This window comes from Papaver somniferum, chromosome 5, assembly GCF_003573695.1.
Source record: "Papaver somniferum cultivar HN1 chromosome 5, ASM357369v1, whole genome shotgun sequence".
NCBI classification, from domain to species: domain Eukaryota; kingdom Viridiplantae; phylum Streptophyta; class Magnoliopsida; order Ranunculales; family Papaveraceae; genus Papaver; species Papaver somniferum.
Window position 1 is genome coordinate 122,499,718 of NC_039362.1, and position 27,258 is coordinate 122,526,975.

General features: G+C 36.5%; 3 protein-coding genes across 4 annotated transcripts; all 3 read left to right on the plus strand.

The window, feature by feature from the left end:
• The first annotated feature begins 5,960 nt into the window (after window positions 1–5,960).
• On the plus strand, window positions 5,961–8,979 carry LOC113282555 (calmodulin-like). 2 transcript variants are annotated; one of them, XM_026531587.1, is made up of 4 exons: window positions 5,961–6,193; window positions 7,082–7,239; window positions 8,308–8,388; window positions 8,621–8,979. In XM_026531587.1, exons 1-4 carry the CDS (start codon window positions 6,118–6,120, stop codon window positions 8,753–8,755), a joined length of 450 nt encoding a protein of 149 aa, XP_026387372.1. In that variant the 5' UTR covers window positions 5,961–6,117; the 3' UTR covers window positions 8,756–8,979. The 2 variants fall into 2 exon arrangements, with proteins under 2 accessions (XP_026387372.1, XP_026387373.1); XM_026531588.1 differs by lacking the exon at window positions 5,961–6,193 and adding an exon at window positions 6,540–6,876.
• A 1,076-nt stretch (window positions 8,980–10,055) lies between these two features.
• Window positions 10,056–11,789, plus strand: LOC113282554 (protein BASIC PENTACYSTEINE2-like). Its single transcript, XM_026531586.1, has 2 exons — window positions 10,056–10,193; window positions 10,593–11,789. Exon 2 carries the CDS (start codon window positions 10,673–10,675, stop codon window positions 11,576–11,578), a length of 906 nt encoding a protein of 301 aa, XP_026387371.1. The 5' UTR covers window positions 10,056–10,193; window positions 10,593–10,672; the 3' UTR covers window positions 11,579–11,789.
• Window positions 11,790–12,794: 1,005 nt separating this feature from the next.
• Window positions 12,795–17,199, plus strand: LOC113282553 (DEAD-box ATP-dependent RNA helicase 27-like). Its single transcript, XM_026531585.1, has 11 exons — window positions 12,795–13,248; window positions 13,703–13,888; window positions 14,200–14,385; window positions 14,758–14,886; window positions 15,044–15,157; window positions 15,240–15,536; window positions 16,063–16,101; window positions 16,204–16,308; window positions 16,414–16,482; window positions 16,578–16,703; window positions 16,817–17,199. Exons 1-11 carry the CDS (start codon window positions 12,886–12,888, stop codon window positions 16,913–16,915), a joined length of 1,713 nt encoding a protein of 570 aa, XP_026387370.1. The 5' UTR covers window positions 12,795–12,885; the 3' UTR covers window positions 16,916–17,199.
• Window positions 17,200–27,258: the final 10,059 nt, after the last annotated feature.

A 27,258-nucleotide genomic window follows, 5' to 3' on the forward strand; every position in this document is an offset into this window, starting at 1 on the left:
GTGTGATTGAATCACTTAACTCTACAAGAAGTCTTATATAGGATTTCAAGAGGAAAAAAGAATGTAGGGTTCGAAACCTATTGACAAGTTCGTATACGCCCAACTCTAAAATCCTATAAAGAGTAGAATTGTAGATAATAACCTTTTCTTTTATTTGATAGACAAAAAATAACAAAACTAAGAAAAGAAGGAAAAAAACTCTTCTGAAGCCTGGATCAGCACTCAATCTTGTCTCTTTTCGAACATGCACATGATACAAGATTTTCCCAACAACACAATCAAGTTGTGTTGCGATGAACAACGATTTGTCCATCTTTTTCCTCATGGGAGGAATCCTCTTATCTTTGTCTATTAAAACGATTTGACCATATTTTATTTTCAAATGGTCTTATTCTATCCTTGGAAACCAACTTCTTAGACGAAGATAAGATCTTACATACCTCGGTGGTCTTCTGAGCAAGTTTCAGCTTCCTTGCTAATCGATCTGCTCTTCGTTGAAATTTGTTGGAGTGCCTTACTTGGTGCTTGTATTTGTAACACCTTGATAGTTCGTGTCCCTTCATCGAACAAAACGAGCACGTCAAACTTGGATAGTATTCAGGCATCTGAGATGTGCAAGCAGACAGACATACAGTTGATCCTGAAACATCACTGACAGGGTTTCCAGTTATCGGATTCAAAGAATATTCCAGCTTGATTGGTTTTCTCTCTTCTCTGAACCCATTGAGGTTGATATACGTATTGCTACAAGTATCAAAATCGATGTTTTCACAAAGAAGCCCTATACTTGATTTCCTATCTTCATCGGAATCATAGGTTTCAGACATTTCATCAAGTGTTACAGCTAGACCTTTGTTCCCAGTGTATTTTCTACGATTTGGGCATTCGTTAGCAAAATGACCAAAACCCTTACACTTAAAGCACTGAGGCATGTCCTCGTCATCAGCCTCGTCAACATCCCTGTTTTTAGGAGGTACGCGACCGTGAGGTTTGTCTGATGACTTAGGTCTGTCTCTTGAAAATCGTTTACTTCTCTTCAACAGAAGATCCTTAAACTTTCTTGTGATCAAGGAGACTGATTTGTCAAGATCTTCATCCGAAAAATCATCCTCAGACTAATCATTCTCAGAGACATGAACACTCTTACCTTTGACCAGTAATTTAGTGTTCTTCTGTGCTTTAAAGGCAACATCCTTACCGACTTTGGATGTATGCTCATGGTCAAAGATCTTAAGCTTTCCAACCAAGGTGTTTCTGGAAAGATTATCGAGGTTATTCCCCTCAACAATGGCATGCTTCTTAGACTCGTATCTAGACGGCAGCGATTTGAGAATTTTCATCACAATGTCATTTTCAGGAATAGTCTTACCCAATGCAAAAGATGCATTAACAATTTCAGACACTTTGTGATTAAACTCATCAAATGTTTCTTCATCTGCCATACGAAGGTTCTCCCAATCGGAATTAAGGTTTTGAATCCTAGCATCCTTTTCACTGGATTTGCCTTCAAATACGGTTTCTAAGATATCCCAAGCATCTTTAGATCTAGTGCAGTTTTTCACATGATGATGAATATTTGGGGTAATGGCATGTATGATAGCATTCAAACCGTCGGAATTTTTCTTTGCAGCAGTTATCTGAACCGCGATGTATTCACCAATAGGTTTGGGAACGTTGACATCACCGACTTCCACAACGGGAGCATCATAGACATTAACCACATATACCCATGATTGAAAATCACGCAATTTAAGAAAACCTCGCATAACAATTTTCCACCATAAGTAATTGGAGCCATCAAAGACTGATGGTACATTAATAGAGATAGCACCTCTGTCCATAGAGTCAGATCGCTACAAACACGGACTTGTTAGGTCTTAAACGTGTTTGCCTGCTCTGATACCAATTGAAAAAGCGGGGGTCTAACAATACCACCCAATATTTCGCTTAGCAATCTGTATGGACTAACTCCGAAATACTTTGCTAGAGAATCAACTAGACAGTCAGACTCAATCTAGATAAAAGTATCTCAAGGAGTTAATATCTCTCTCTTGATTTGATTTTTACTCAAGCTAAAATCAATAGAGAGTCTTTATCAAATACAAGGAATAACTTGGACGGTACCAAAGACCAATGTCCAAGGATAAATCAATATCAATCAACAACCAAAGGTTGGATTTTCAATTGATGATCACGAACGCACAACCTGTATTATTTCAATTACATAAAATATAATGCGGAAAAGAAATAACACAGACACCAGAAATTTTGTTAACGAGGAAACCGCAAATATAGAAAAACCCCGTGACCTAGTCCAAATTGAATACACACCGTTTTAAGCCGCTACAGACACTAGCCTACTCCAAGCTAACTTCAGACTGGACTATAATTGAACCCCAATCAGTCTCCCACCGATCCAAGGCACAGTTGTACTCCTACGCCTATAATCCCAGCAGGATACTACCCTTAGCTGATCTCACCCACAACCAAGAGTTGCTGCAACCCAAAATCGCAGACTTGATAATAAACAAATCTGTCTCACACAGAAAAGTCTATCAAAGGATAAATTTGTCTACCACAGATAAACCCTAGGTTTTGTTCCGTCTTAAGATATGAAATCAAGGTGAACATGAACCAATTGATAATTCGGTCTTATATTCCCGAAGAACAGCCTAGATTAATCAATTACCTCTCTACAATCTTTCCTGACTACATAGGAGGTTTGTTGAGGAATCACAAACAGTGAGACGAAGATGTTTGTGACTTCTTTATCTTGCCTATCGGAGAACTCTCACGATCTCAAGGCAATCAAAGATTGTACTCATACGATAGAAGATGCAAGATCAGATCATACAACTACGATAAAAGTAGTATCGGTCTGGCTTCACAATCCCAATGAAGTCTTTAATTCGTTAACCTGGTTTTAGAGAAGAAAACCAAAGGTTAAAGGAGAATCGACTCTAGCGAGTGCACTAGTATCACACAGAGTGTGGGGATTAGTTTTGCACAATGCCAGATGTCTCCTTTATATAGCCTTCAAATCAGGGTTTTGCCTTAGTTACAAAGAAATCCATATTCACCGTTAGATGAAAACCTAATTTAGATTCAAGCTAATATTTCTCAACCGTTAGATCGAAAACTTAGCTTGTCACACACACTTGGGTAGACGTTTACTGGGTTTGTGAAAACCATGCCCAAACGTGTACGTGTATGTTGGTTCAACATAGTAACTCAAAAGGTTAACCATATGAGCATTTCATATTAACCTTGTTCTTCTTCACCATAACTAGTTCAATTGACTCAAATGAACTAGTTAAAGAGTTGTTCAATTGCTATGAGATCTTATGTAACTACACAAGACACAATTGAAACAAAGATGATTCGATTCGATTGAATCGGATCATGATCTTTGTAGCCACTTTTTGCATAAAGCATTCCTTAGTAATTTAAGTTTCATGTTCAGAGCACATCTTTAGATCATAACCACTTAAGCTCACAAACAAGTTCGCGGACTTAAGACAACCGGTGGAGTTTTCCAAACTCAGCAGAAAATCTCGGCAAAGAGACTTTCGCCAGTTCGTGGACTGAGTTCGCGGACTTACACGCAAACGAGTTTTTGGAAAATCCCAACAAAAATTCTCGGTACAAGAACTTCCATCAGTTGGCGGACTTGGAAAAGCCAATTCCTCCGGTTTATCTCAATCAACAAAGTTCGAAAACTTCGGATTAAGTAATACATGGTTATGTAATCTAAACTCTCATTCCAATCATTGAGACATTCTCAGAGGACGTTATATAGCCGTTATTCACAGACCGTTTCGCGTCAGAGCAATTCTCAAAGTAATTGAAACTTTTCATGACTTTCGTCACTAGGTGAAGATAAACTTGGTCAAAGCGAAACGCTTTACCAACACATGATTTCGAGATATAGATAGGCGAGATATACTCGGCTCAAAATATCAAATGTGTATGATCCGGTCTATATAGCGTACGACTTTTGTCGCATAAGAAGTAGGAGATAGAAGAGATAGACTTTTGAGTGATAAATAAGTTCAAGTCTCCACATACCTTTTTGTTGATGAAGTTCCACGGTTCCTTGAGTAGATCTTCGTCGTTATATGATGAATCGCCATGAAGTCCTTGAGCTCAACTACACTTTTCTATCCTAATCCGAGACTTAGCTATGTAGGCTAGAAATCAAGACTTATAGTTTTGATCACTAACACTGACAAACATGCTTGAGATAGCAACGCATGCGAGGTCGACCGAGCTATGCTCTAACACTATCGTAGCAAAGTCAAAGACTTTAGTACTCAATGACATTTAAAGAAAGATCTTTTTTACAGATTAACGGTTGACTAAGTGTAGTGAGATTTTGTTTTGGATAAAATTCAGATAGAAGCTGATGTAAAGGTTGTTAGTCAATTTATACGTAGTTCCATTGATTTTCCGGTATAACAAAAACACTAGAAGTAAAATATCTTCAGTCAAGTTTTTCAATTTGTTATTTTAATTTGGTAAGTCGAGATGATAATTAACAATTTGTTATTTTAATTTGGTAAGATAATTAAGTTGCTGATATCATCTATATGCTTGTCAGGGAGCGTAAAAAAAATATCGAGCGTTAGTTAAGTTTTCCTTCTCTTTGCCAGATATCATAATTTTGTAACCTCTTAAAAAATTTATGTCATAAAAAATATAGAGTATGTGGATAAAATTGAACAACGATGACGAGTATTAAATTAATTTGCATGATTTGTATTTTGATATATATTTTTGTCCATGGAGCAATATTAATAAAATTTGGATTTCTTGCTACTGTAAAGTCGTAGACATGAGGTTTCTTCACGAAACAAGTATTTTTTATTTATTTATGTGGGTAATAAAGTTAACAAGTAGTTTTTCAATTAAAAAAGATCGTGTTTAGAAAATTTCGAGTGGTATATTTATATATGGTTATGATACTACTTACCTGACTTTAAAATTTTGTTAACACCAAAAATTCTGGTGAACGAGGAAATATTAGTAATATCTTTTTAACATTATTGGCACTAAATACTTAAAAGCGGGGATTGAACACTATTTCAAGCCACAATCAAAACTAAAGATTCTTGAAGTAAAAGTTATCAATCAAGCCGAATAGACAATAGATAAACAAATATCGTCCTGGCAGTTCATCTCAGCTTATAGATGCAAATGTCTGACTAGCACCTTCAATCAATTGCATCGAACTCCTTTACCATCAACTAAGTTTTTATGGACACTGATGTGTTCATCAAAAATACAATTTTTCTTGTGGAAAGCATTAATCGAAGACCTTCTTAAATTCAACAATCAAAATCTGTAAAGATATGCAAAGAAAACAACAAGAAATCATTTTTTTTTTCTTTTAGGGATTTTATCAAATAGGTTATGGGTATCGGTGAAGAAATGCCATTTTACTGTTGCCTTTTACCGCTTATGTCGCTACATTTCCGCCTGCACAATCGTATTGGGTAAGTATCCAACATTTCCAATCATATATAAAATCTTACGCATTCGAAAACACAACCATTAATCACCGTACCATCAGCAAAATCTCACATCTCGGTTGTTTTCCCGGCTGGACTATAACTCGATTCATGACCCAAAACACCAGCAATATTGATCCCCACCGCAGTATTGGAAAACTGTAGATGATGCCCAAAAATCTATCCAACAGTCACACTTGATCTATCGTAGCATTAGAGAAATCCTTTGTTTTTACTCTGTTCATTTTCGAAGAAAAAAGAAAGAAAAAATGAAAACGATAAACAAATGTTTTCGTTTTCTCTGTTTTCCAAAACAAAAATAGGTACAAAGCATTAAAAAAACACAGCTACCAAACGCGTTTTCGTTACGTTTTTCTGTTTTCTCTGTTACCAAACAGGTTCTTACTTTTTAAGAATTCTGTGCGTACCTAGAGCCCGGCCGGGTATGCTGCTGGTAGTACTGGCTGCTACTAGTCAGTCAGTCTACTACTAATAGTCGCTCGGTCTTTAGTCTTTACTTCCTCACAAGTATCTCCCTCTCTCTATTTTTTGTTTGGGTTTTATTAGTCGATCAGTTCAGGTCTCACGAAGTCAAGCAAAGAGAAAAATGGCTGATCAGTTAACAGAAGATCAGATCTCAGAATTCAAGGAAGCTTTTAGCTTATTTGATAAAGATGGAGATGGTATCATTTCTTTACTTTTACTCCTTTCATTTCATAGTCTAAAAAAAATCTTTAACATCATCATTACTTACACTCTAGTAATTTTTGTACTAGGATCTGTTCACTGGTGGATGGTGGTAAATCAGGGTTATAAAAACTGGGTAACTAAGAGTCCTTGGAATTGGGTCCAGATGACCTAGAAAATGGTCTATGACTCTATGTAGCTTAGCATCATCTTTAGAATAGGTCAAGTCAAAGTAAAAGCATCTGTATAATCTGATGGATCGATGAACAAATTCATTTTGGATCGATGAACAAATTCATTTTAGCTATGATTATCAATAGATTCGGTTTATAATTACTCATATAAACTGTGATCATAAGCAGATATCTCCTTTTAAGTTTGAGTCGATGATTTCGATAAACTATGATTACGTCTATGTTTCTTAGAATTGATTCGTATACTGCTAGTCCTGCACTAGTTTCACTCATTTAGGGAGTTTCCTCAAGGAATGGGATGTTGTTAGTGTTAATTATGTGCTTAGTTGTTGTTTTTTTCTCAGGGAGGTGCTGGGAGTTTCAGTGTTTAACCTGCATGTGTGGTTCTCTTCTTCAATTAGCTGTGTTAGATCCTTGGCCAGTACGATTATCATAGCACCTCCAGTCTCCCCACACTTAGAATGCTTGCTATTGGACTGTTAATGGTTTGTGACTCTAACAGATTGCTCAGAAAAAACATTTTGTAGTTGTCTAATGAGCATGTCGTTCTTTAATGTTAGTGAAGTTTGTGCTTTGTGATTTATTTCTATCTACGGTTCTTAGTATTGAAAATTATTGATCTTACATAACAGTTATGTTGTACTAAAAGAAATGACATGATTGTCTCACTGGTGTGGTATCACTATGTAGGCTGTATCACTACTAAAGAGTTGGGAACTGTAATGAGGTCTCTGGGACAGAATCCAACTGAAGCTGAACTTCAGGACATGATCAACGAGGTTGATGCTGACCAAAATGGAACTATTGATTTCCCGGAGTTCTTGGATTTGATGGCACGAAAGATGAAAGTGAGTTATGTTCTAATCCTCTATGTGTTTGCATGCTTAATGACTTCATGAATCTTGTTCTTACTCTTTAAGTGCTTAGCCTTAGTTCAAGTTGATCAGGATTTTGTAGTTTGAATATGGTCCCCCCTATCATCCTAGGAGTTGAAATTGTCATGCTCCTTTTATCAGAATCTTATTGTTCGGATTCTAAAGTTGTACATCAAATGACACGTCTTTTTTGAGGCTACTTCATCTTATGCGTTCTTGCATTACCTCGTTCTTTCTCGTCGTGCTTACTTATTTCAAAATTATAATTTCTAAAGAATCTGTTCTTGCACAAAATAATATTTGGTGAGCAGTATGCACATTTGTAGCTAGTAAATGGATCAAAAGTCAACTGAGAGGTGTCAAATTAACATCTAATCCCAATCAAAATTTTAAATACCAGAATCTGGCCTGTATTCTCTGCTCATGTTATTATTGCTTGGGTGTAAAACGAATGAGATTCTGTTGCATTGTATTTTCCTGCTGTATTTTGTTACACTGAATTAGCTTCAGTTGTGGGCATGTAGCCATGTGTGCATGCCTGCAAAGTGCGTAACATGACTTTGCTGATGTAGAATAATTTAAAGTGCACGAGCATATTCACTGTTGATTTAAAATCTTCTGGTCGAGTCACACCTTGATAGTCTGTTTTTGTATAAGGGATAGGCCTTATCTTGACCAGAACCTCGTAATTTAAGTGACAATGTTGCTTTAATTCGGTGGGTAAATTTGTAGTTGTGAATGCTAGATTTCTGATGCATCAGTGTTTTTTATTTTACCTCATAAAAATAGGAATTTTTGCTCTTTCATGTTCGTATAAAACCAACTTGTTGTAAGACAACAATAGTATGCGTCATACGAGTGGGACACATTGGTGCTATCTGTGGGTAGAAAGTAGGTGCACCAGTATTAGAGTCTTAGACCCCAGTAAAGGGGGTACATAGTCACTAGGCAGTTTTCGAATCAAATCAAGTGGCTTCTTTTCTTGTTCACTTGTGCATTTATATAGGAACTTCCTAATTTTTTTTTTATTTAACCTTGAAGGATACTGATTCTGAGGAGGAACTGAAGGAGGCTTTTAAGGTCTTTGACAAGGATCAAAATGGTTTCATTTCTGCTGCTGAGGTAAGGCTGTTTTCTTTTTGTTTCTTATTCTGTTCATGTGCTTATAGTAAGGACTAAATGCACCTCGAAAGTTCATCTCATTTTTTCTGCCTCTAAGAAAAGTACCAATTACTATGAGGGAATGCATCTTCTGGTTATATCACCTATGATGTTTATATCTTTTTTCTTTCCTTGCCTTATATTTCTTCTCTGTTTCTACACATCTTTGTTGGTGTGAATTACAATGGAGCAGTTGCGACATGTTATGACAAATCTGGGAGAGAAGTTGACTGATGAGGAAGTGGATGAGATGATTCGTGAAGCAGATGTTGATGGAGATGGCCAGGTCAACTACGAGGAGTTTGTCAAGATGATGTTGGCCAAGTAAACATGGCGCAGTTTTTATTTTTGAGAAGGGAAATTGAATTGTCCTGTCATTAGCAAGCCATTATCCAGTTTATTTAACAAATTACATTGCCCACTGGAGTTGTATATCCTGTTAGTGGAATGAGTGCAGAAGGAACCATTTTAAATGAAAGTACAATCTCTAGACAAGTTAATTGAATGTTCATATGCATGTTGAAAGAGATAAAATGAATCAGTGTTTCTATATCTTGTCAAATTTTCTGACCTTAAAAATTTCGTAGTTAATTTTTGCACAGCTCCTCTTTGCGCCAAAGCTCATGGCTTTCTGCAGCTTGTTATTTTTGCTAAGAAGATTGGAGTAGAAATACGAGTCATTGAAGGTGACCCGCAAACTCTTGTGAATCTGCTCAATTCGACTAATCTAACTTCCCCCTGGAAGATCAGACCCATGAAATCTTAAGGTTGTCCAAGGGTTTCTCCTCCATCCAATTCAAACTTATCAAAGCGAAATGGGAATGCTGTTGCCCATAATCTCGCTAGCTATGCTAGAGTCAAACCATTGCATTCTCCTCCTCTTTGTAATCAGTCTGCCTTGGCAGCTGAGTGTTTCCAGCAACAAAAAAAAAGTCTGCAAATGTAACTTCCCCATGTAAAACTAATCCCCAGCTCCACGACCTTCCTCCTATTTCAACTTTTGATCCGAAGAATATCTCTCTTTTGCAATAGAAAAAGGAAAAACAAGAAAACATCCTCATTCCCCAGTCTCTATTTTGATTTGACCAGCTCAAATGTGAATTTGTTGACAAAAAATCTATCTGTTAAATGTAAATCTATCTTTCAAAGGTGAATTTGTAAGTAAGAGGATAGCAATGTTTTACAACTTACAAACTAACAAAACTAAACTTTCATGTCTAAAAGTGTTCATCTCACACACTTGACTAGAGACAAGAAAACATTTTAGTCGAAGTACAAGCTGAACTGAACTGAACTGAACTGCATATATCCATTGAAAAAGTCTTTAACTGACCGGCCACTGCAAAATCCCCAGTTACCGAATTAGTAGGATACTGCTGAAACTACATTGAAACTAACATATACGGTTTTTTAGCTATGGAAACATGTGAATTATGTTAGTTTTTTCTTAGTTACCCTTAATTCCTAATATATTAAAGAAATAATTTCGTTTAAAGAAAAAAATTAAAAACAATTTAGTTATTCTGTGGGGGGCATTTACCGCATTTCACATCTAGGGTTAGTTGAAAAAATATATATATATATATTCATTAAATTTGCCCTATATAGTCTCATTTCTCTCTCCTCTCTCTCAAATTCTCAAATCTAAATCTAAAACTTTCTTCTCTATCATCCATCTATCTATCTTTCTCTCTCACCGTCTCTCTCTCTCCAAAAAGGAACAAAAACAAGTCCGAAGAAGGAACCCTAAGCTCTCTTTCTACAGAGTAAGTATTCTCTCTCCTCTCTCTGTATCTCTCTTTTATTTTCACTCCTCTCTCTCCATGTATTTTCAATTTATCTCTCTTCCAAATCTGTCAATCCTATTTATTTGTGTTTTTTTTGCTTCATATGTGAACCCTAAATCTCTAAATGACTTGGATTTCTCAGATTTAGTCTGGATTTCTCTTACCTGTTAGAGATCTAAGTAAATCACTTCACTTCTAGAATGCAGATGATTTTTTTGGATTTTTTTTAGCTGCTGTTGCTACAGATCCCCTTCTTGTTAAAGTTGAATCTAGTTTTTTTTTTTTTTTTTATTTTTCCAAATGATTTTTTGATGTGAAGTAAAATGTAGATCTGTGTGTATATCTTTATGATTTGTATGTTGTCTCATTTTTTTGTAGAAATGGCCTAGTGTTGTTGTTTATGCGGTTACGATATAAGTAAGTATAAGAAGAAGGAGTGGTGAAATTTTGATTGAATCATGGACAATCTGAGAAATTGGCATGGTTATTATGAACCACCACACCGAGGTCACTCTGGTTTGAACCTTAGCTCACCTACTGAGAGAGATACTAAGCCATTGTTTAATAACCAACATGGTGGAGGAATAGGAAGGAATCATCAAGTTATGGTTAATAATAATATGAACAATGGCGGAGTGTATCATCCTCATAGAGTCGTCGACATGGGGATGCCAGAGACACATCTGCCACATCTTAATACTTCTTCGGTGGATTTTTGGCTTAATCAGAGGCAGGATGTCAAAGTTAATATGAATGGAAACCATTTAAACCATATGAACCATATTAACTCTTACGGTGGTCTGTCCGAAGCTTCTGGAAGTCATGGATTGCAGATTATACCTCAGCAGCCTGAGGCATTGAAAGTAGAAAGAATGGTTACTATGGAAGAACCTCCAATCAATGTCAATGGACCGCTGAAGAAAAGACCTGGGGGCAGAGCACAAAAGTCACCTAAACCTAAAAAGCCTAAGAGAGTGGTGCCCAAAGATGAAGATGGTATTCCAACTCAAAGAGCATCAAGGCCTGCTAGGAAGAGTATGGGAGTTAATATAAATGGGATCGATATCGATCTCTCGGTAATACCTATCCCTGTTTGCTCATGCACTGGAGCTCCTCAACAATGTTATCGATGGGGCTGTGGTGGGTGGCAATCAGCTTGTTGTACAACTAGTATTTCTATGTACCCGTTGCCGATGAGCAACAAAAGAAGAGGAGCAAGGATAGCTGGAAGGAAAATGAGTCAAGGAGCTTTTAAAAAGGTTTTGGAGAAATTGGCGACGGAAGGTTACAATCTTTCCAGTCCAATTGATTTGAGGACTCACTGGGCAAAGCATGGTACCAACAAATTTGTCACCATCAGGTAGATTATCTGTACAATGCGGATACACCGTTGACAGCCTCTTCCATTGCATTTGGTCTGTTTATCTTGTATATATTTGTTTGTGGCCTATTGCTGAGGCTTCTTTGAATAGTTTGTAGTCGACAAATTTTCTCAGTTTTATTTTACATGCCCTTTGGAATTCAGACATTCAAGTTCACTTAATTTGCTATTATGCAATTGACTGTTAACTTCCATTCTATGGTCTTCTTATATTATCTAGTAACTGAGATGTAGGAAGGGTGTAACCTTATTCAACTTTTATCTGATTTTGTCATTAAGTGCACCGTGTCTCATTAGAATATAAGTTGAATGTGGAAAGATCTTTCCATGGAATTGTCACTCATACTGCTAATTAAATCTGGTGGAGAGCCAATCCAGATCCCCGTCTATAGCATCAGCAGCAAAAGCCTTCGTTAGCAGTCAGCTATGCAGTTTGGCTTCCCTAAACTGATGGTTGAAAACAAGACTTTCAAACATGTAAATTGCAAATTAGGAACCCCACTCCACCTCTAGATTCTGATTTCCAAGCTCAACAGCCAATTTGACACAATTGAGATTAGTCCAGACTTCAACCCCATTGTTGTTTTCATGATAACTGAACACAGTATGCACTTGTTAGTTGAAATGCTTATAGGGAGTCATTGCTGTTTCACATTACATTTTGCTGGTGTATAAACCATTTGCTATTAAGTAGTTGAGGCGATTATGCCTACTTCCCAACAGGAATTCACATGTAAATGTGCTCGGACATGATCCATATGCTTAACCATTTTGATACTTAAAGCTGGTGTGATTATCTTATTACACACAAGACTAAAAATTACACAAAAAGATCCAACAAAATAAAAGAATACCCTTGGAGTTCCACTGTCAATTACGGTGGTAATACCCATCCCCCTTTGCTCATAGAGCAGGTAAACCGTGGTAGACTTGTTATGGGGATTGCAGGTCGGATACTTGATCTGTTCAGCAGAGTCGAGACTAGTTATGCTCGAACCCAACTTTGATGGCTTTTAGCCAAAACACAAGCTATTTATAAAAAAAAAAAAGGCAAAAAATCCTAGAACTACTAAATATGCGGCTTTAGGATGGAAATACAGGGCAAATCTTGGGCAGGGTTTAACGTAACATGAAATATTTTTCTACCCAAATACCGCGGCGGGGTAAAATTAGGACTTGAATAAAAACCTTAGAAAAACCCTCACTCCTCTCTCTCGTTTTCTCTCTCTTAATTCTCTTTCGTGACTGATCTCTCTGCTAGCCCTAGCCGATACCAAAAGTTAAATCGCCATGGATAGTTCAGACGAAGAGATTAACCATGAAAATGAAGGGGTTATAATGAATCAGAAGAGGAAGAGAGATAGGAAGAAGAAGGAAAGTAAGAAACAAGTAGAAATACCAGTCTCAGAAAGTGAGGAGGAGGAGGAGGAAGAAGAAGATCTTATTGATAGAATTGAAGAACAAGAAGAAGATGGAGACGAAGAAGAAGAGGATACAGATGAAGACGACGAAGAAGACGAGGATGGAGATGAAGAGGAAGAGGTAGAGGAAGAAGAAGAAGAAGAAGAGGCGGATGTTGCTTTCTCTGATTTAGGCCTCTCTGAACCTACCATGAATGCTGTTAGAGATATTGGTTTTGAAAATATGACTCGGGTAAACTTTTGATTTAAATTCTGAGAGAAACACTGTTTTTTTAATGAAGAGTAAACTTAATTTCCCAATTTGGATTTACTCTATATGGCCAGAAACCCTAGTTATCCTTACATTCATATGGTGATTATTTACATGTGTTCTAAAGTTATGTTACTTAATAGGCAATTGGTGTCTATTTAGCGTATCTCTCATCTTTGGAAAGGAGTTTGTGCGAATGTAGTTCATCAAAGAAGTGTTTGTTTAGCATCAGTAGTCGCTCGATTTTATGTAGGCTTGGTTGAATGTTTTTAATCGGAATTCTAATGAATGCGTATAGCATTTTTTTTAATGTTATGTAAACTGTTTTATGGGATACATTTGGACTAATATGGGATATGGAATGCAAGGACATTATTTGTTAATGTATGTAAACCTCTGTGGAGGACGAACTAATGTATCTTGATTAAAATTGCAGGTTCAAGCTAGAGCTATTCCACAACTTCTGAAACGAAAGAATGTTCTTGGAATTGCAGGGACGGGTTCTGGGAAGACCCTAGCTTTATTGATACCAGCCGTTGAATTGTTGTACAAGAAAAAGTTCAGTTCGCATAATGGAACTGGGGTGGTTGTCATTTGCCCGATCAGAGAACTTGCTATGCAGGTACACTTGTCCTGTTCTACTCATGTCCATCCATGTGTTTTCAGATTTGTAGTTTGTACAATTTGGTTGTGATACTACTCTCAATGTAACTATTCAAATGCATTATATAATAGTAAATTACTACACATATATCAGTAAAATTGTAATGCCTGGGTGTAAAACATAGTTCACACTTGTATTTGTTTTCGGTGTGTGAAGTCAATCATTTAGCTCACATCTGCATGTTTAGGACTAAACTGTAATTGTAGTAAACTTCTGGAACATTTCCCTTTCTTGTTCTGATCTCTGATCCTTCATTTTAAATGAACCAGACACATGCTGCGGCTAAGGACCTTCTCAAGTACCACACTCAGACTCTTGGGCTGGTTATGGATGGTGCAGCTCGAAGAGGAGAAGCAGAACGCCTTGTGAAAGGAGTAAATCTGTTAATTGCTACCCCTGGCAGACTTCTTGATCATCTTCAGAATACCAAGGGATTTATTTATAAAAATTTGAAGGTAAACGATCTTCGTATTTCCTCTCTCTCTCTCTCTCTTTTTTTTTTTTGTTGAATTGAGCCTATCCTACCAATCCACAACACTTGATACATGTGCTTGGTATTAGCCTTTGTCTATGTGTGATTGTCTTCTTACTTTTACTTCAAGATACATATTAGTAAAATTGGTATCTACCGCCCCATCGAACACCTCTTCACACTCCTAAATTCGGCGTTAACCTCTAGAGCGTATAATAGTATTTTTCTATTGTGATGTATGTAAATGGCGGAATATTTTGCTCTGCTTAATTCAAAGGCATAATTCTTGCTAGTACGGCTATGTAAATGTTTTAATAAACCTGTAACTTTTCTTACAATTTTCATCGATGCGCAGTGCCTCATAGTTGATGAAGCTAATCGAATGCTGGAAGAGAACTTTGAGGAGCAAATGAAGCAGATTATAAAGCTTCTTCCAAAGGAAAAGATAAAAAAGATTAAAAATGGCGAAAAGATCACTATTTTGGTATGATGATTGAAATCTATGTAAAGTATGAGAGCATGTCGTTTATTTCCGTACTACTTGCTAACTTAAGCTTAAATTCTTTATATGTTTTAATCAACATGATATTGCAAGTCTGCAATTTATGTCCAAGTTAATTGTATAAATTTCTAATGTTCAGGTGAGAAACACAGCGCTGTTTTCCGCCACTCAGACTACGAAGGTCGAAGATATTGCACACTTGTTATTTAAGTCCATCCCGGTGTATGTTAATGTGGATGATGGCATGTCCGAGGTAAATTTATATATAAATGATTTGTGCTTGTTTGCCAACCTTTCCTGCGAACAAAGTTGATAAGTTTACTTTGTGAATGCAGTCCACAGTAGAAGGATTGCAGCTAGGTTACTGCGTTGTGCCAAGTGCTAGGAGATTCATTCTGTTGTATTCCTTCTTGAAAAGAAATCTGTCCAAGAAAGTTATGGTTTTCTTCTCTTCATGCTGTTCTGTAAAATATCACTTGGAGCTTCTGAGGCACCTTCATGTGGACTGCTTTGATATCCATGGAAAACAAAACCAGCAGAAGCGTACGTCAACCTTTTCTGATTTCTGCGAGGCAGAGAAAGGCATCTTATTATGTACAGATGTTGCTCGTGGGCTTGATATTCCTGCTGTGGTATGTTACAATCTTTGGTTAGAAATTCCGTCACTTGATATGATTCGTTTATGACTTAAAACATGATTGCAGTTTAAAATAATGCTGAAAATGTTTTAGGACTTAGAATTAACACGTCCTACAACTTAATCGACATGATAGTTGCATACCAAAAGAGATAATATCTTTAGAGAGTTGCTTAAAATAACATTACTTCAACATCCTAGCCATGTGCTTCTCCAACCTGTCCATCATGAGTTGGAGAGACACCTGATACTGTATGAAGCCATATTATGCTACTTTAAGCTTAATGTAGCAATAACCAAAAAAGACTCGAGTACATGATAGAATCTTAATCACACCTTAATCCGAATATGAATAATCCGGTTTTAGCTTAAGCGAATGTTTGATTAACTTAGACTAATCGTGGTCTGTATCAAACCATAAAATGCCAAAAATTTTAATGTATTCGTCTTTGACAACCTATTGAAAATTCTTACTATTAAAATTTCTCACTTCTACGGTTGTATGTTTATCACACTTGTAGGACTGGATCGTGCAGTATGATCCTCCAGATGAGCCCAAGGTGCGCACTTCTTTCTGCACCAATCTCTTTCTACCCTTTTTCGTCTTCTATAAATGACTCATTCTGATGGATTCTTTGCTTATGGTGTTACTACTACTTCAGGAGTTCATCCACAGGGTTGGTCGAACAGCTCATGATGAAAATGCAAATGGAAATGCGCTTCTCTTCTTAATACCAGAAGAGTTGCAATTTTTACAATTTCTAAAGGTCTTTCTTGATTCTTGCTGAGCCAAAGTACTGTCTTACATTTACTTGTTAAAGCTTTTATTTTGATCAATCCCGAGTTCTTACGGGTTTTCCTCTAATCTGCAGGCAGCAAAAGTACCGCTGAAAGAGTACGCATTTGATGAAAAGAAGCTAACAAAAGTGCAATCTCAATTGGTATATTCTCTTGATGGGAACTAAAACTTGTCAATCTGTCTTTGTTTAATAGTTTAGGTAAAGAATTGTCAATGAATTAAATTGTCACTATGCAGGAGGGAGTGGTGGCCAAAAACTATTATCTAAATATGTCAGCAAAAGAAGCATACAGATCGTATATATTGGCCTATAATTCACATTCTATGAAGGAAATCTTCAACGTTCACAAACTCGACCTGCAGGTACAGTATCTAGTATTTACTATTTATCAAAGCTTTATTTGTTGTGTGCTTCCTGTTAGTTTTAATATTGATTCTGAAATTTGTTCTTTGTGGGATCTCCTCCTGACCTACAGGCTGTTGCTACTTCCTTTTGCTTTTCTGGTCCACCAAAGATATATCTGGCACCTGATAGCAGTAGATCAAAATCTAGAAAGAAGAGTCGTAAAAATTGATGGCAGCTGTCAAGGGAATGACCATAATTGTCCCAGTTGGAATTTGGGAATGACTCTGCTCAAGTTTTGGTTCAGTTTTCATACATGGTTTAAAAGGCTAAGATATGGTTTTAGCTAGTTGATGATTCCAGGTTTTTATGTTGCCTGCTGCAGTTGTATGGTTTTAAGGCTAAGACATGATTAAAATTTCCGCTTAGCAATTTTGTGACATCTTGGGAAAATCTCTTATTAATTGTCTTCTGTAAGTTTCTGTTAATCAACGGAAAAATCACACTTTTGACACCTCTTCACCTCCATGGCCATGCCTCCCTCCGCCTTCCCTACACCAGAAATTAGCACTCACAAGTTTGAAAACATACTGGGCCCGAGAAATAAGAGCTAGAAATCACATAATTTCCCCATTACCCATACTCTTCGCAATCTTTCTGGACTCAAAAAATGAAACCTGTTTTGAGGCATCCTCATTTTTTTTCTGAGACATACTCATTCATTATACCATCTAGGGTGGGTTTATAAGGGTGTCTAAAGGTAGTGTAATTACCTATATATCCGTAAACAATTTGAATTACTAGAATGTCCTTATTCTCAAAAACCTAAAATCAAAAATCAAAATAAACTTTAAACATAAACATCTAGGACTCCAATTCAATCAAGAAATTAATCAAACAAAGGAAACATGAATCGAAGTGAGCGATGTTGGAGTGCGAAATCCAAATCTCAATTGTTCTTAGATGTATTTTAGAATGTATGTGTAACAAACCCATCTTGTTTTTTATTGATTTTATTTTGTTTGATCGGTAGAATATGATTTCAAAGATGAAATTAGGGTTTTCAGAAAATCAGTTCGGCTGATCTTGGAGTATCAATTTTGAGCCGAACTTAGTGTATGATTTAGAGAAACACTATGTTCGGCTAATGTGACTTTGCTAGATTTTGTTCGAATCAGCCGAACCTAAATTCGTCAGTTACAGAGTGAAGTTCGGCTGATAACTTTTCAGTCGAACCTCTGTTTTTTGAAATTATATCCAGGTTCGGCTGATAACTACTGTTCATCTGGTCAGTAGATCTAGGTTTTAAAAATTCAATTTTTGATAAATTCAACTTATAAAAAGGAAATTAAACCTCGTATAGAAGTTTACTTCTGATTCGAGTCACACATTTTGGTCACTTCTAATCACTAAAATCTCAAAAGTCAAAACCCAAGTTCTTCTTCTTCTTCTTCTTCTCAAAAATCCAAACTCCCTCGCATAAATTTGATTTTTCTACTAATTCCCCACTAATAATTTAATTTTAATCAATCCTTAAAATTCCTAACTAATCAAATCTAATCATAATCATTAACACTAATTATGTAAGGGTAGTTATGTCATCATCAAAAAGGGTGGATAAGGGGTGATGTTGTTTTTTATTTAGTGACCCTATTTTGGCATTATTTAGTATACCTCAAAAAAATTCATTATGCCTCAAAACAGGTTTCCAAAAAATGCATTCTTGTCTCCTGATGCTCGTCGACAGATTACAGTGAGTGATTGATAGACGCATTTATGTGTCTAATTTGTCCCAATTGTTTATATTGTTAGTGCTCGATTTTGTACTTATTTGGTTATTTTATGTCTTTGTAGGTGTTTTTGGAGAAATAAGCTTTTGCGGCGAAATTGGCTAAAAAGTGGTTTTTGCGCTCGTGGGAGAAAATTACTATACGGACTCTCACTTTGGATAAGGGGTAACCTAATTATTAAGGGGCACCCCATTTGAGGGCATGTACTAAAGGGACACCGGAACTGGATAGGGGGAGGTCATCTTCAAAGTTTCAAAACTGGATTTTGGCGGAAAAAAAGGCAGCAACGTCAACAGTTTTGGATCAAGGATTTGAGCGACCTAGGAGGCGACTCAATGGGAAAATTTGGTACCCACGGACTCTAAAAGACATAAGGGACCTGTTAGAAGCGATTAGACCCATCTAATTGGGCTGGATAAGTCAGAAAATCCACACAAAGTCAAGACAGTGCACACGGTTTCTGTTTAAGGTTTGAGATTAGTTTGAGAGATTTATGGGATATCTTGCGTGGGATATACATCAAAACAGTTGGGTAAAAGTCCTAGAAGATATTTGAGACGAGAGAATAGCTAGAAACAGCCTGTAACGCAACAAGAAGAAGATTATTCTTCAAACAACCCGTAAAGAATAATGGAGATTTCCAAGGGGTTTGATCGAGTTTCAAGGGGATTTAAAGCCTATAAATAGTTGGTTTTATGTCAGAGAAGGGGGATGAAGAGTTAGGGGTCGATTGGGAGGCCAGCAGAGAGGCGCAGGAGGAGTTGCAGGAATTGTACCTGCTGCTGCTGCTGCCATTAACAAAGCTCGAAGAACACGAAGAACAGACTCTCCAGGGCAGACTTATTTTCAGCAACATCAACAACAGCAGCGGAGTGTCGTTCTTTTACTGCAGTTCTCTGGTATCGTTCTTCTCTGGACGCTTATAGAGGGTCGTAGTTTCACTGTTTTATATTTTTCACTCTTTTAATCATATTTTGAGCATCAAGTATGTATTTTGAGAACATGATTATTATGAGTAGCTAAACCCCAATACTGGGATGATGGAGGAAGCTGTTTTTCAGCCATGTGGTTATTTAAATAATTCTTAATTCACTTTTTGCACCGATTTTAATTGATTTATGATTTCAATTAATTACTTGTGATTTTGTTTGATGGAACATGCTTAGTCCTAGGGATTCTTGATGTGCCATGCTTATAATATACAAGTAATATTTTATGGAATCTAATTTGGCAAAGATAGAGTTAATACTTGTTTTATTTTGAGCTATAATCGCCTAGGATTATTTTCTGAGCCACTTGAATATGAAACACATTGGAATCCTGAGTCCTGGTTCCTCTTGATCTTGTGACATATATTCTGTATATATCTTAATTTTTAAATCTTTACAAGTCCGAGCAACGAATCCTTATTTACCGCAATCGAATTACTACAACAAAATGGCTTATGAAAGGCCATCCAAACCAGAAAACAAAGATATAATGAACCGGTTTTAGAGACAGAAAAAGATTCATATGATACTCAGCCGTGGAAGCTCAAAATTCATAGAAATGAAGTTTCAGATTTACAATGAAATTGCTTGATTTCATTCGATGTTAGTGTTTATTTCCCGGAAGCAAAAGGTAACTAGAACAGAAAAAGAGAGGGAAACAACATAGAGTACATTAATTAAAAAAAGGATGAAGGGGTTGCTGATAAAAATGATAAGTAAATAAGCCCAAAGATGATAATCTGTAGAATTTTATTATAACTATCAAAAACCTTTCAAGTGTTGCACTATATAACTTTTAAAGAAAAAACCTCTGAACACTTCTAAGGAAAAAAATCTCTGAACACGAAACAGAAAAGCATATGAGTAACATTTTAATGAGGACATCCCACGGAAGAGATCTTCCACACACAGCTTTCTGAGGCAGTAAAAGGACTTGGTACCCGTGCCTTGAATTCTTCTTCGCTTTTCATATTTGGATAGTGAGTACAAGGAGAATAAGAAACAGTCATTGTTTCCAAAACTCCTGCATTTTTCAAAATTAGTTTCACCCGACTCATCTCTCTTGGTTGACCTGAATACATCTTGAAGGAAACTGACTTGAGGTGTGGAAGTCCGATAGTCACCATATCAAGATCCAAACCATCATCATCATTTCCATGGTTCTGACCTTCGTCTTCATCACCATTTAGTAAGACGTAGGTTGTATACATGAAAACGTACTGAAATTGAAAAAGAAAAACAAGAATCAAAAGAACTATTACCACAATGACATAGTTGACAAAACAAATGTGAATCAAAACATGTCATCTTAATATCCAGGGAGATAGGTTTTCTGAAACGCAAAAGTTTTGTGTACTTGCCTCGTTAAATTCAAGGGACTCCAGATTGGGTGCTGATTGGAGCAAAGCAATTAGTGCTTTATCAGTACTTGCTTCACGTTCCACGTTCAGCTGTTTCAAGTGATGAAACGTAGGTAAATGTTTTTTCGGATCTTTAATAAAGGACAACGCCTATTATTCATCACAAGGCAATAGAAAAATTTGTATCAGTTTGAAGAAATCAGAAAAATTATAGAACCACATAACCAAAACTATCATAAAGACAATAGCAAGAAATAATACCCGTAGCACTCGTTCAGAAATTGATAGACGCTTCACATGTGAAAGCACTTGAAGAAACCTACTTGCAGCAGCACCAAAACCTCTTCTGTATAGCCTCCCTTTTGTACCACCAACATGTTTGTCAAAGTTGAAGTCAAGATCTGTGTAGTGGCATAAAACCACACACTACATCCAACGAAGTATAAGATGATTTAACACAAAATGAAGATACACAAGTAAATGTAGACACAAGGATATACGTGGTTCGGTATGATTACCTATGTCCATGGGGTGGAAGGATGAATTTTCTTATTTCTCTTCTTTGGTTACAAGTTGTTCTCTCCTTCTCAAATGGTGAAGCTCTCACAACTCAAGTATGATGCCTTGTTTTTTTCTCTCCTTAAAACCTACCTCTCTCTCTCGACCTTCCCTTATATTTATAGGCCAAAGTCGACATACAACAGAATTACAATGTTGGTCACATTACATCATTTTAGTTGTTCTCTATCAGACCTTCACTGATCGCCCGACTTCCTGGTTTGATCGATAGTTCTTCACCCGAGGCCGAGTCTGTATCGCCTGGTTAACACGATGTCGCCCTTCTTTCTTCTCGTTCCTTTGTTTGACCATCTTTCTTCGTCTGACCGAGTGCTTTCTGATTGGTCGCCCGACCTGTCAGAGGATAAGGGTCACATCACATCCGACACCTATTGGGCCATCACGTCTGACCCACGTGATGCCTCGCTCTTTGCGCCGTTTGGTTCTATCTTGTGCTACGCCGCTCTTTTTTCTTTGGTGTATCATAGCTTAGGATCTTTCCACCTAGCCATGTGGATTATCTACACCTACAATCTGCATCAACTATTGCTTGAAAGCTAGGTGTGTCAGGTTCCTTCGGAAGATCACATTTGTAGCTGAGAGATACTAGATTCGGTGCATTAATTTTTAGACGACAACCTTGTAAAAAACGCGAGTTATCCCATCTATAGCAATCATCAAAACCCACAACTTTCAAGATTTTCAGTGCAGGTGGTGAGATCTCTATACCAGATCAGTCACAGTTCTCTAGTACAACTCTTCCAGGACGGGGCAATCGGAAAAGAGTTGCTCATTGTTGTACTCGTCAGTAAATATGGCTCCACAGAGTTCAAGGCGCTTGAGTCTTGGACAAGACATAGATTCAGGAAGATATATACCGTAATATATATCTAAGTTCAAATTAGTTAATGATTCACTAGTAAACAAAGATTCTGGCAGACAAATGGGTTCACTTGCTTCAATTTCATATCCCCATATAAGATCGAACTTTTCAACATTATGCTCTATTGCAGCAGAGATCCATAAGTTAATTGTAGATGGTTCCAAGTAGTCAGAATAAACTATACGAAATGTTTGTATGTTCGACATATCATGAGAATGCAATATCCTATCCACGGTATCCATAAATCAGGTTTCATGTTAGCCTAGAAAATTAAGGATATGGATAGACTTGAAAATGCGATCCCAACTTTTAGATAACACTCTAGTGCGAACAATATACTTAAGTTCAAGTGGAGAAAGTATCTTATGAATAATGCAGTCAGGTAAGTTTGTGATCCTATCTTCTCCTGCTGCTACTGCTCCAGCCACACTGTGTTTTTTCCCCTTCTGCAGCTTCTTGTTTTTCAAACCCATGATAAAAACAGTACTGTGCATAAGAAAATATCATTCAATCACTAAACTCACAATTGGAAGAAAACAAAAAATAGGAGTAATTTACACACACTTTGTTTTGGGGACAAATTAATTAGCATTTAGCAGTACTAAATAAAATCAAATTTAGAACGAAGAAAAAAACAGTACTCGAAATATACCTCTGAATCACAAGTTGCGATACTAAGCCAGAATTGTAAGAACCTTCGACACCCTTTTTCTCTAATGGGAAGAAAATGAAAAACTCTCTATGAGTTCATCTGGACTTATTGTAGGTTTTAGAACTGAAGATAAATGGAAACAAAAATATGGAAGATATTTTCACTAACACTAACCCACGAATAACATAATTTCCTACTTTTTTGGATCCAATCCCACGACTAAAAACCTTAATTAAAATACGGTTTTTATTTTCAAAATACCAGGACTAAACTTACCAAACACTAGCGTACCAATTTTTTTTTGATGCAAGCAAACAACTTTATTAATACATAGATGACTTATACATTAACTTATTTTCATCCCTTACAAGTCTTTCGAAATTAGTTGGGATGGTTTCACCAAAATCAAAAGAAGTTTTCTTAGCTCTTGCTTCTTTAGCTATAACATGAGCTACATTGTTTGCTGACCTATTTACATAAACCACACCAAAACATAAAACAGAACATAGGAGATGTCTTATTTCTTCTACATATCTCCTATTCAACCACTGGATAGTAGAGCTGACACTGCTGATGACATTAACTAGATTTGTACAATATGATTCCAAAGTGACGTTGTTAAGATTAAGCTGGTGGGCCCACAAGATATCCTCCTTCATGGCCATGCACTCAGCTTGTTCAGCATTCATTCCTCCATTGAAGTACCTCCCCCTGATTCCTTTGGCTGAACCTGCAGAATCTCTGAGAATTAGTCCAACGCCAATTTCTTTTGTATTATGATCAAATGAAACATATATATTAAGCTTCAGGCAGTTATCACTGTGTGGAACCCAAGTTTTAATATGAAATTGAGTTGAAGTATGATGATTTTGTTGATTGCTATCCATGCAGTTCTATATTAGGCTTCTGATTTCATGACAGGCAAACCAGCAACTAACTCTTTTGTCTTGGAATAACTTAGAGCATCTTCTTTTCCAAATGTACCAAGCAGTACACATTAGAGTATATAACCAGACCAGAGTGTGTTTAGATTGATTTGCAGTTTGAAACCATCTTAAGATCCAGGTCACTACATGAATATTTTGATGCTGAATATGAGCCACATTAACATTCATTCTGAGCCATACTTCCCTTGCAAACTCACAGTCAATAAGAAGATGTTGGATGTCTTCATCCTGACTATTACAGAATGGATATTTCGTGTCAATTCCTCTCTTATAATGACTAATTTTAGTGAGAGTTGGGACAATATTCCTCAGACATTTCCAAATGAACAATTTAATCTTATGCAGAACTTTTGTCCTCCAAAGATTCCTCCAAGTTTCTTTGGAAATGGAACTTTGCTTCCTAACCCGATTAGAGAATTCATTGTTAATTGTCTTGTAAGCAGACTTGACAGAAAAGTCTCCTGATCTATTTGTCTCCCATATTAATGTATCTTCACCATGTTGAATTAATCTCATCTGTAATATTAAGTTGGCAATATTCTCTGGGAAGACATCTTTTATCATGTTAGAGTTCCATCTCCTAGGATTTTGTAGCATGAGATCAGAAACCCGCAAAATTCTGTGATGTCCTCTATAATTATCTTTTGGGTATGGAGGATCATTTAGCCTCAAAACCCTTCTGTCATACCATACTAAAGCCTTTTGACCATCTCTTATATCCCATCTATAGTATTTCTTAACATATTCAAGACCCAATTCTATTCCCTTCCATATCCAAGAAGAGTTTTGACACTTTTGCTGCAGATGTAAGAATTCACAATGAGGAGAATATTTTTGCTTCAAATTCTTAACCCATTGCTTATCCGGTTCTGTGCAGAGCCACCAAGCTAATTTAGTCAGCAAAGAGATATTGTAGTGTTCCAGATTTCGAAAATCCAAACCACCATCCTCTTTTGCGACACACAAAGAATCCCAAGAGATAAACTTGATGCCTTTACTTTGCTTATGACCCCACCAAAAATTCCTTTGCCAGGTATCTAACTGTTGCAAAGTAGCTTTTGGTATTTTAAAATTACTCATATAATGAGCTGGAATGGAATTTAGAATAGATTTTACCATGGTTGTTCTAGCAGCCTGGTTAAGAGTTTTAGAATTCCACCCATTGAATCTATTATTATAAGAAACTTTGACGGATTGAAAGGAGGAAACCTTCGATTTTCCAAGAAGAATTGGTAGACCCAGATACTTATCTGAAGGACATAGATTTCTAACTCCTAATATGGCAGTTATGGATAGTTTTTCTTCCTGAGAAATATCACCACAAATGAAAACTGAAGACTTTGAATAATTTATAAGTTGTCCTGATAGATTACCAAATTCTTTCAAAATATCAGAAATATAAGAGATACCTTTGTCTGAAGCCTGAAAGAATAACAAGCAATCGTCTGCGAAGAGCAAATGATTAATCAGTGTTGCTTTCTGAGAAGTCTTGATACCCTGAATTAAATTACGATCCTGAGCATCTAGAAGTACCCTTGATAAATACTCCATTGACAGAATGAAAAGATAGGGAGATAGAGGATCTCCCTGTCTTATTCCTCTAGAAGGGGTATAAGAATTGCACACACTACCATTAAGACGAATGAAAATCGATGTAGTCAATATACATTGCTGAATGATAGTTCTCCATTCTTCACTGAAACCCAAGTACAGTAACATTTTATCTATAAAAGACCATTTCAGTCTGTCGAAAGCTTTCGACATATCTAATTTTAGAGCTATTAGAGGGAGTTTTTTCTTAGACTTTTTCATTGAATGAATAAGCTCCTGTGCTAAGATAATATTATCATTGATTAATATCTTTGGAACATAAGCCATCTGAGAAGGAGATATCAGTCTCTCCATAAAAGGTTTCATTCGAAGGACTATTAGTTTAGAGATTATTTTGTAAGAACAATTACAAAGACCAATTGGTCTATAATCACTTGGAGTTGCGGGTTGGTTGCTTTAGGTAGGAGGCAGATGACAGTTTGATTCAAATATGCAGGCATTTGTTTACTAGAGAAAAATTGTTGGACTAAGGAAGTAATATCATCACCAACTATTGACCATTGGGATAAATAAAATCCAACAGGAAACCCATCCGATCCCGGAGCACTCCAAGGAGTCATGCTTTTAAAGGTGTCATGGGTTTCCTGTTTAGTAGGTATAACCAATAGCTTCTCATTATCAGCGGGAGTAATAATAGTTTTGATAATATTGAAAAAAGAGGAAGAGAAAACTGGATTTGAAGAAGTTTCTATGGAAGAAAATGATTAGTAAGTAAAGACTCCAAATCCTTTCTTTGATGAACCCATTTTCCCATATTATCTCTAAGGGAAGGTTATGTTGTTTCTAGAGCGCCTTCTATTAGCTTTAGAGTGAAAGTATGATGTGTTATTATCTGAGTCTAGAAACCAGTTATCTCCCGATTTTTGTTGCCAAAATTCAGCTTCAATCTTTTCCCAATGAGAGATGTTTTCCAGTATTTCCTGAATCTTATTACTGTTCATATCGATGTAAGGAAGAGATTGAATATGAGAAAGATGATCTTTCAGACATTTAATTCTTCGACCAATATGTCCAAAAACTTCCCTATTCCATTTAGCAATGATTTACGTGTACTATTTATACGCTCTCCAAAATTACTCCTTATTGATTCCGTGTGCCAAGCAGAATTTATTACCTCCATGCATTTTTTATCACGCAACCAACATTTATAGAATTTCCAAGATTTATGAGTCTTTTGTTCCTCTGCTTCATAAATAAGGAGAATCGGACAATGATCAGAAGCTCTAAATGGAAGATGGAATAACTTGGAATCAGGATATTTAATTTGCCAAAATGCATTATGCAAAGCCAAATCAATTCTGGCTCTTTTGTATCCTCTTCCATTAGACTTGTTCGACCATGTATAGTTATGTCCCACAAACCCCAGATCCATAAGGCTTGCAGAGTTTATTAGATTAACTACCCTCTTACCACTCGAACTACTGCTAACCTGATGGACCTTGTTATGAAGATGAATATTTAGATCACCAAATATGACCCAAGGCTGAAAAACATTATCACTGAGCTCCTTAATGAAGTCCCATTGTAATTTTTTCACATCCTCATTAGTGGAGCCGTACATGCAAGTCAGAAGCCATTCCTCTTTTGATGGATTAGAATGAATTAAAACATGAATCATATTGTCTGCACTGCTAACAATTTCACAAGGAAACCCATCCTTCCATAACAGAATCAAACCACCCGATAACCCAATAGAGCTAACAAACCAGAAATTAGGGAAGCCAAACCTTTGTATTAAAAGTTTTGCTCTATCAGCTGAGATTTTTGTTTCAGATAAAAATATA

Bases quoted from the DNA above. Each gene is read 5' to 3' on its own strand.
- LOC113282555 (XM_026531587.1), top strand. From the start codon at position 6,118: ATGGCTGATCAGTTAACAGAAGATCAGATCTCAGAATTCAAGGAAGCT. The intron at 7,240-8,307 runs GTGAGTTATGTT...TTAACCTTGAAG, and splicing joins TGATGGCACGAAAGATGAAA to GATACTGATTCTGAGGAGGA. The intron at 8,389-8,620 runs GTAAGGCTGTTT...ACAATGGAGCAG, and splicing joins GTTTCATTTCTGCTGCTGAG to TTGCGACATGTTATGACAAA.
- LOC113282554 (XM_026531586.1), top strand. From the start codon at position 10,673: ATGGACAATCTGAGAAATTGGCATGGTTATTATGAACCACCACACCGA.
- LOC113282553 (XM_026531585.1), top strand. From the start codon at position 12,886: ATGGATAGTTCAGACGAAGAGATTAACCATGAAAATGAAGGGGTTATA. The intron at 15,537-16,062 runs GTATGTTACAAT...TCACACTTGTAG, and splicing joins GGCTTGATATTCCTGCTGTG to GACTGGATCGTGCAGTATGA. The intron at 16,704-16,816 runs GTACAGTATCTA...CCTGACCTACAG, and splicing joins TTCACAAACTCGACCTGCAG to GCTGTTGCTACTTCCTTTTG.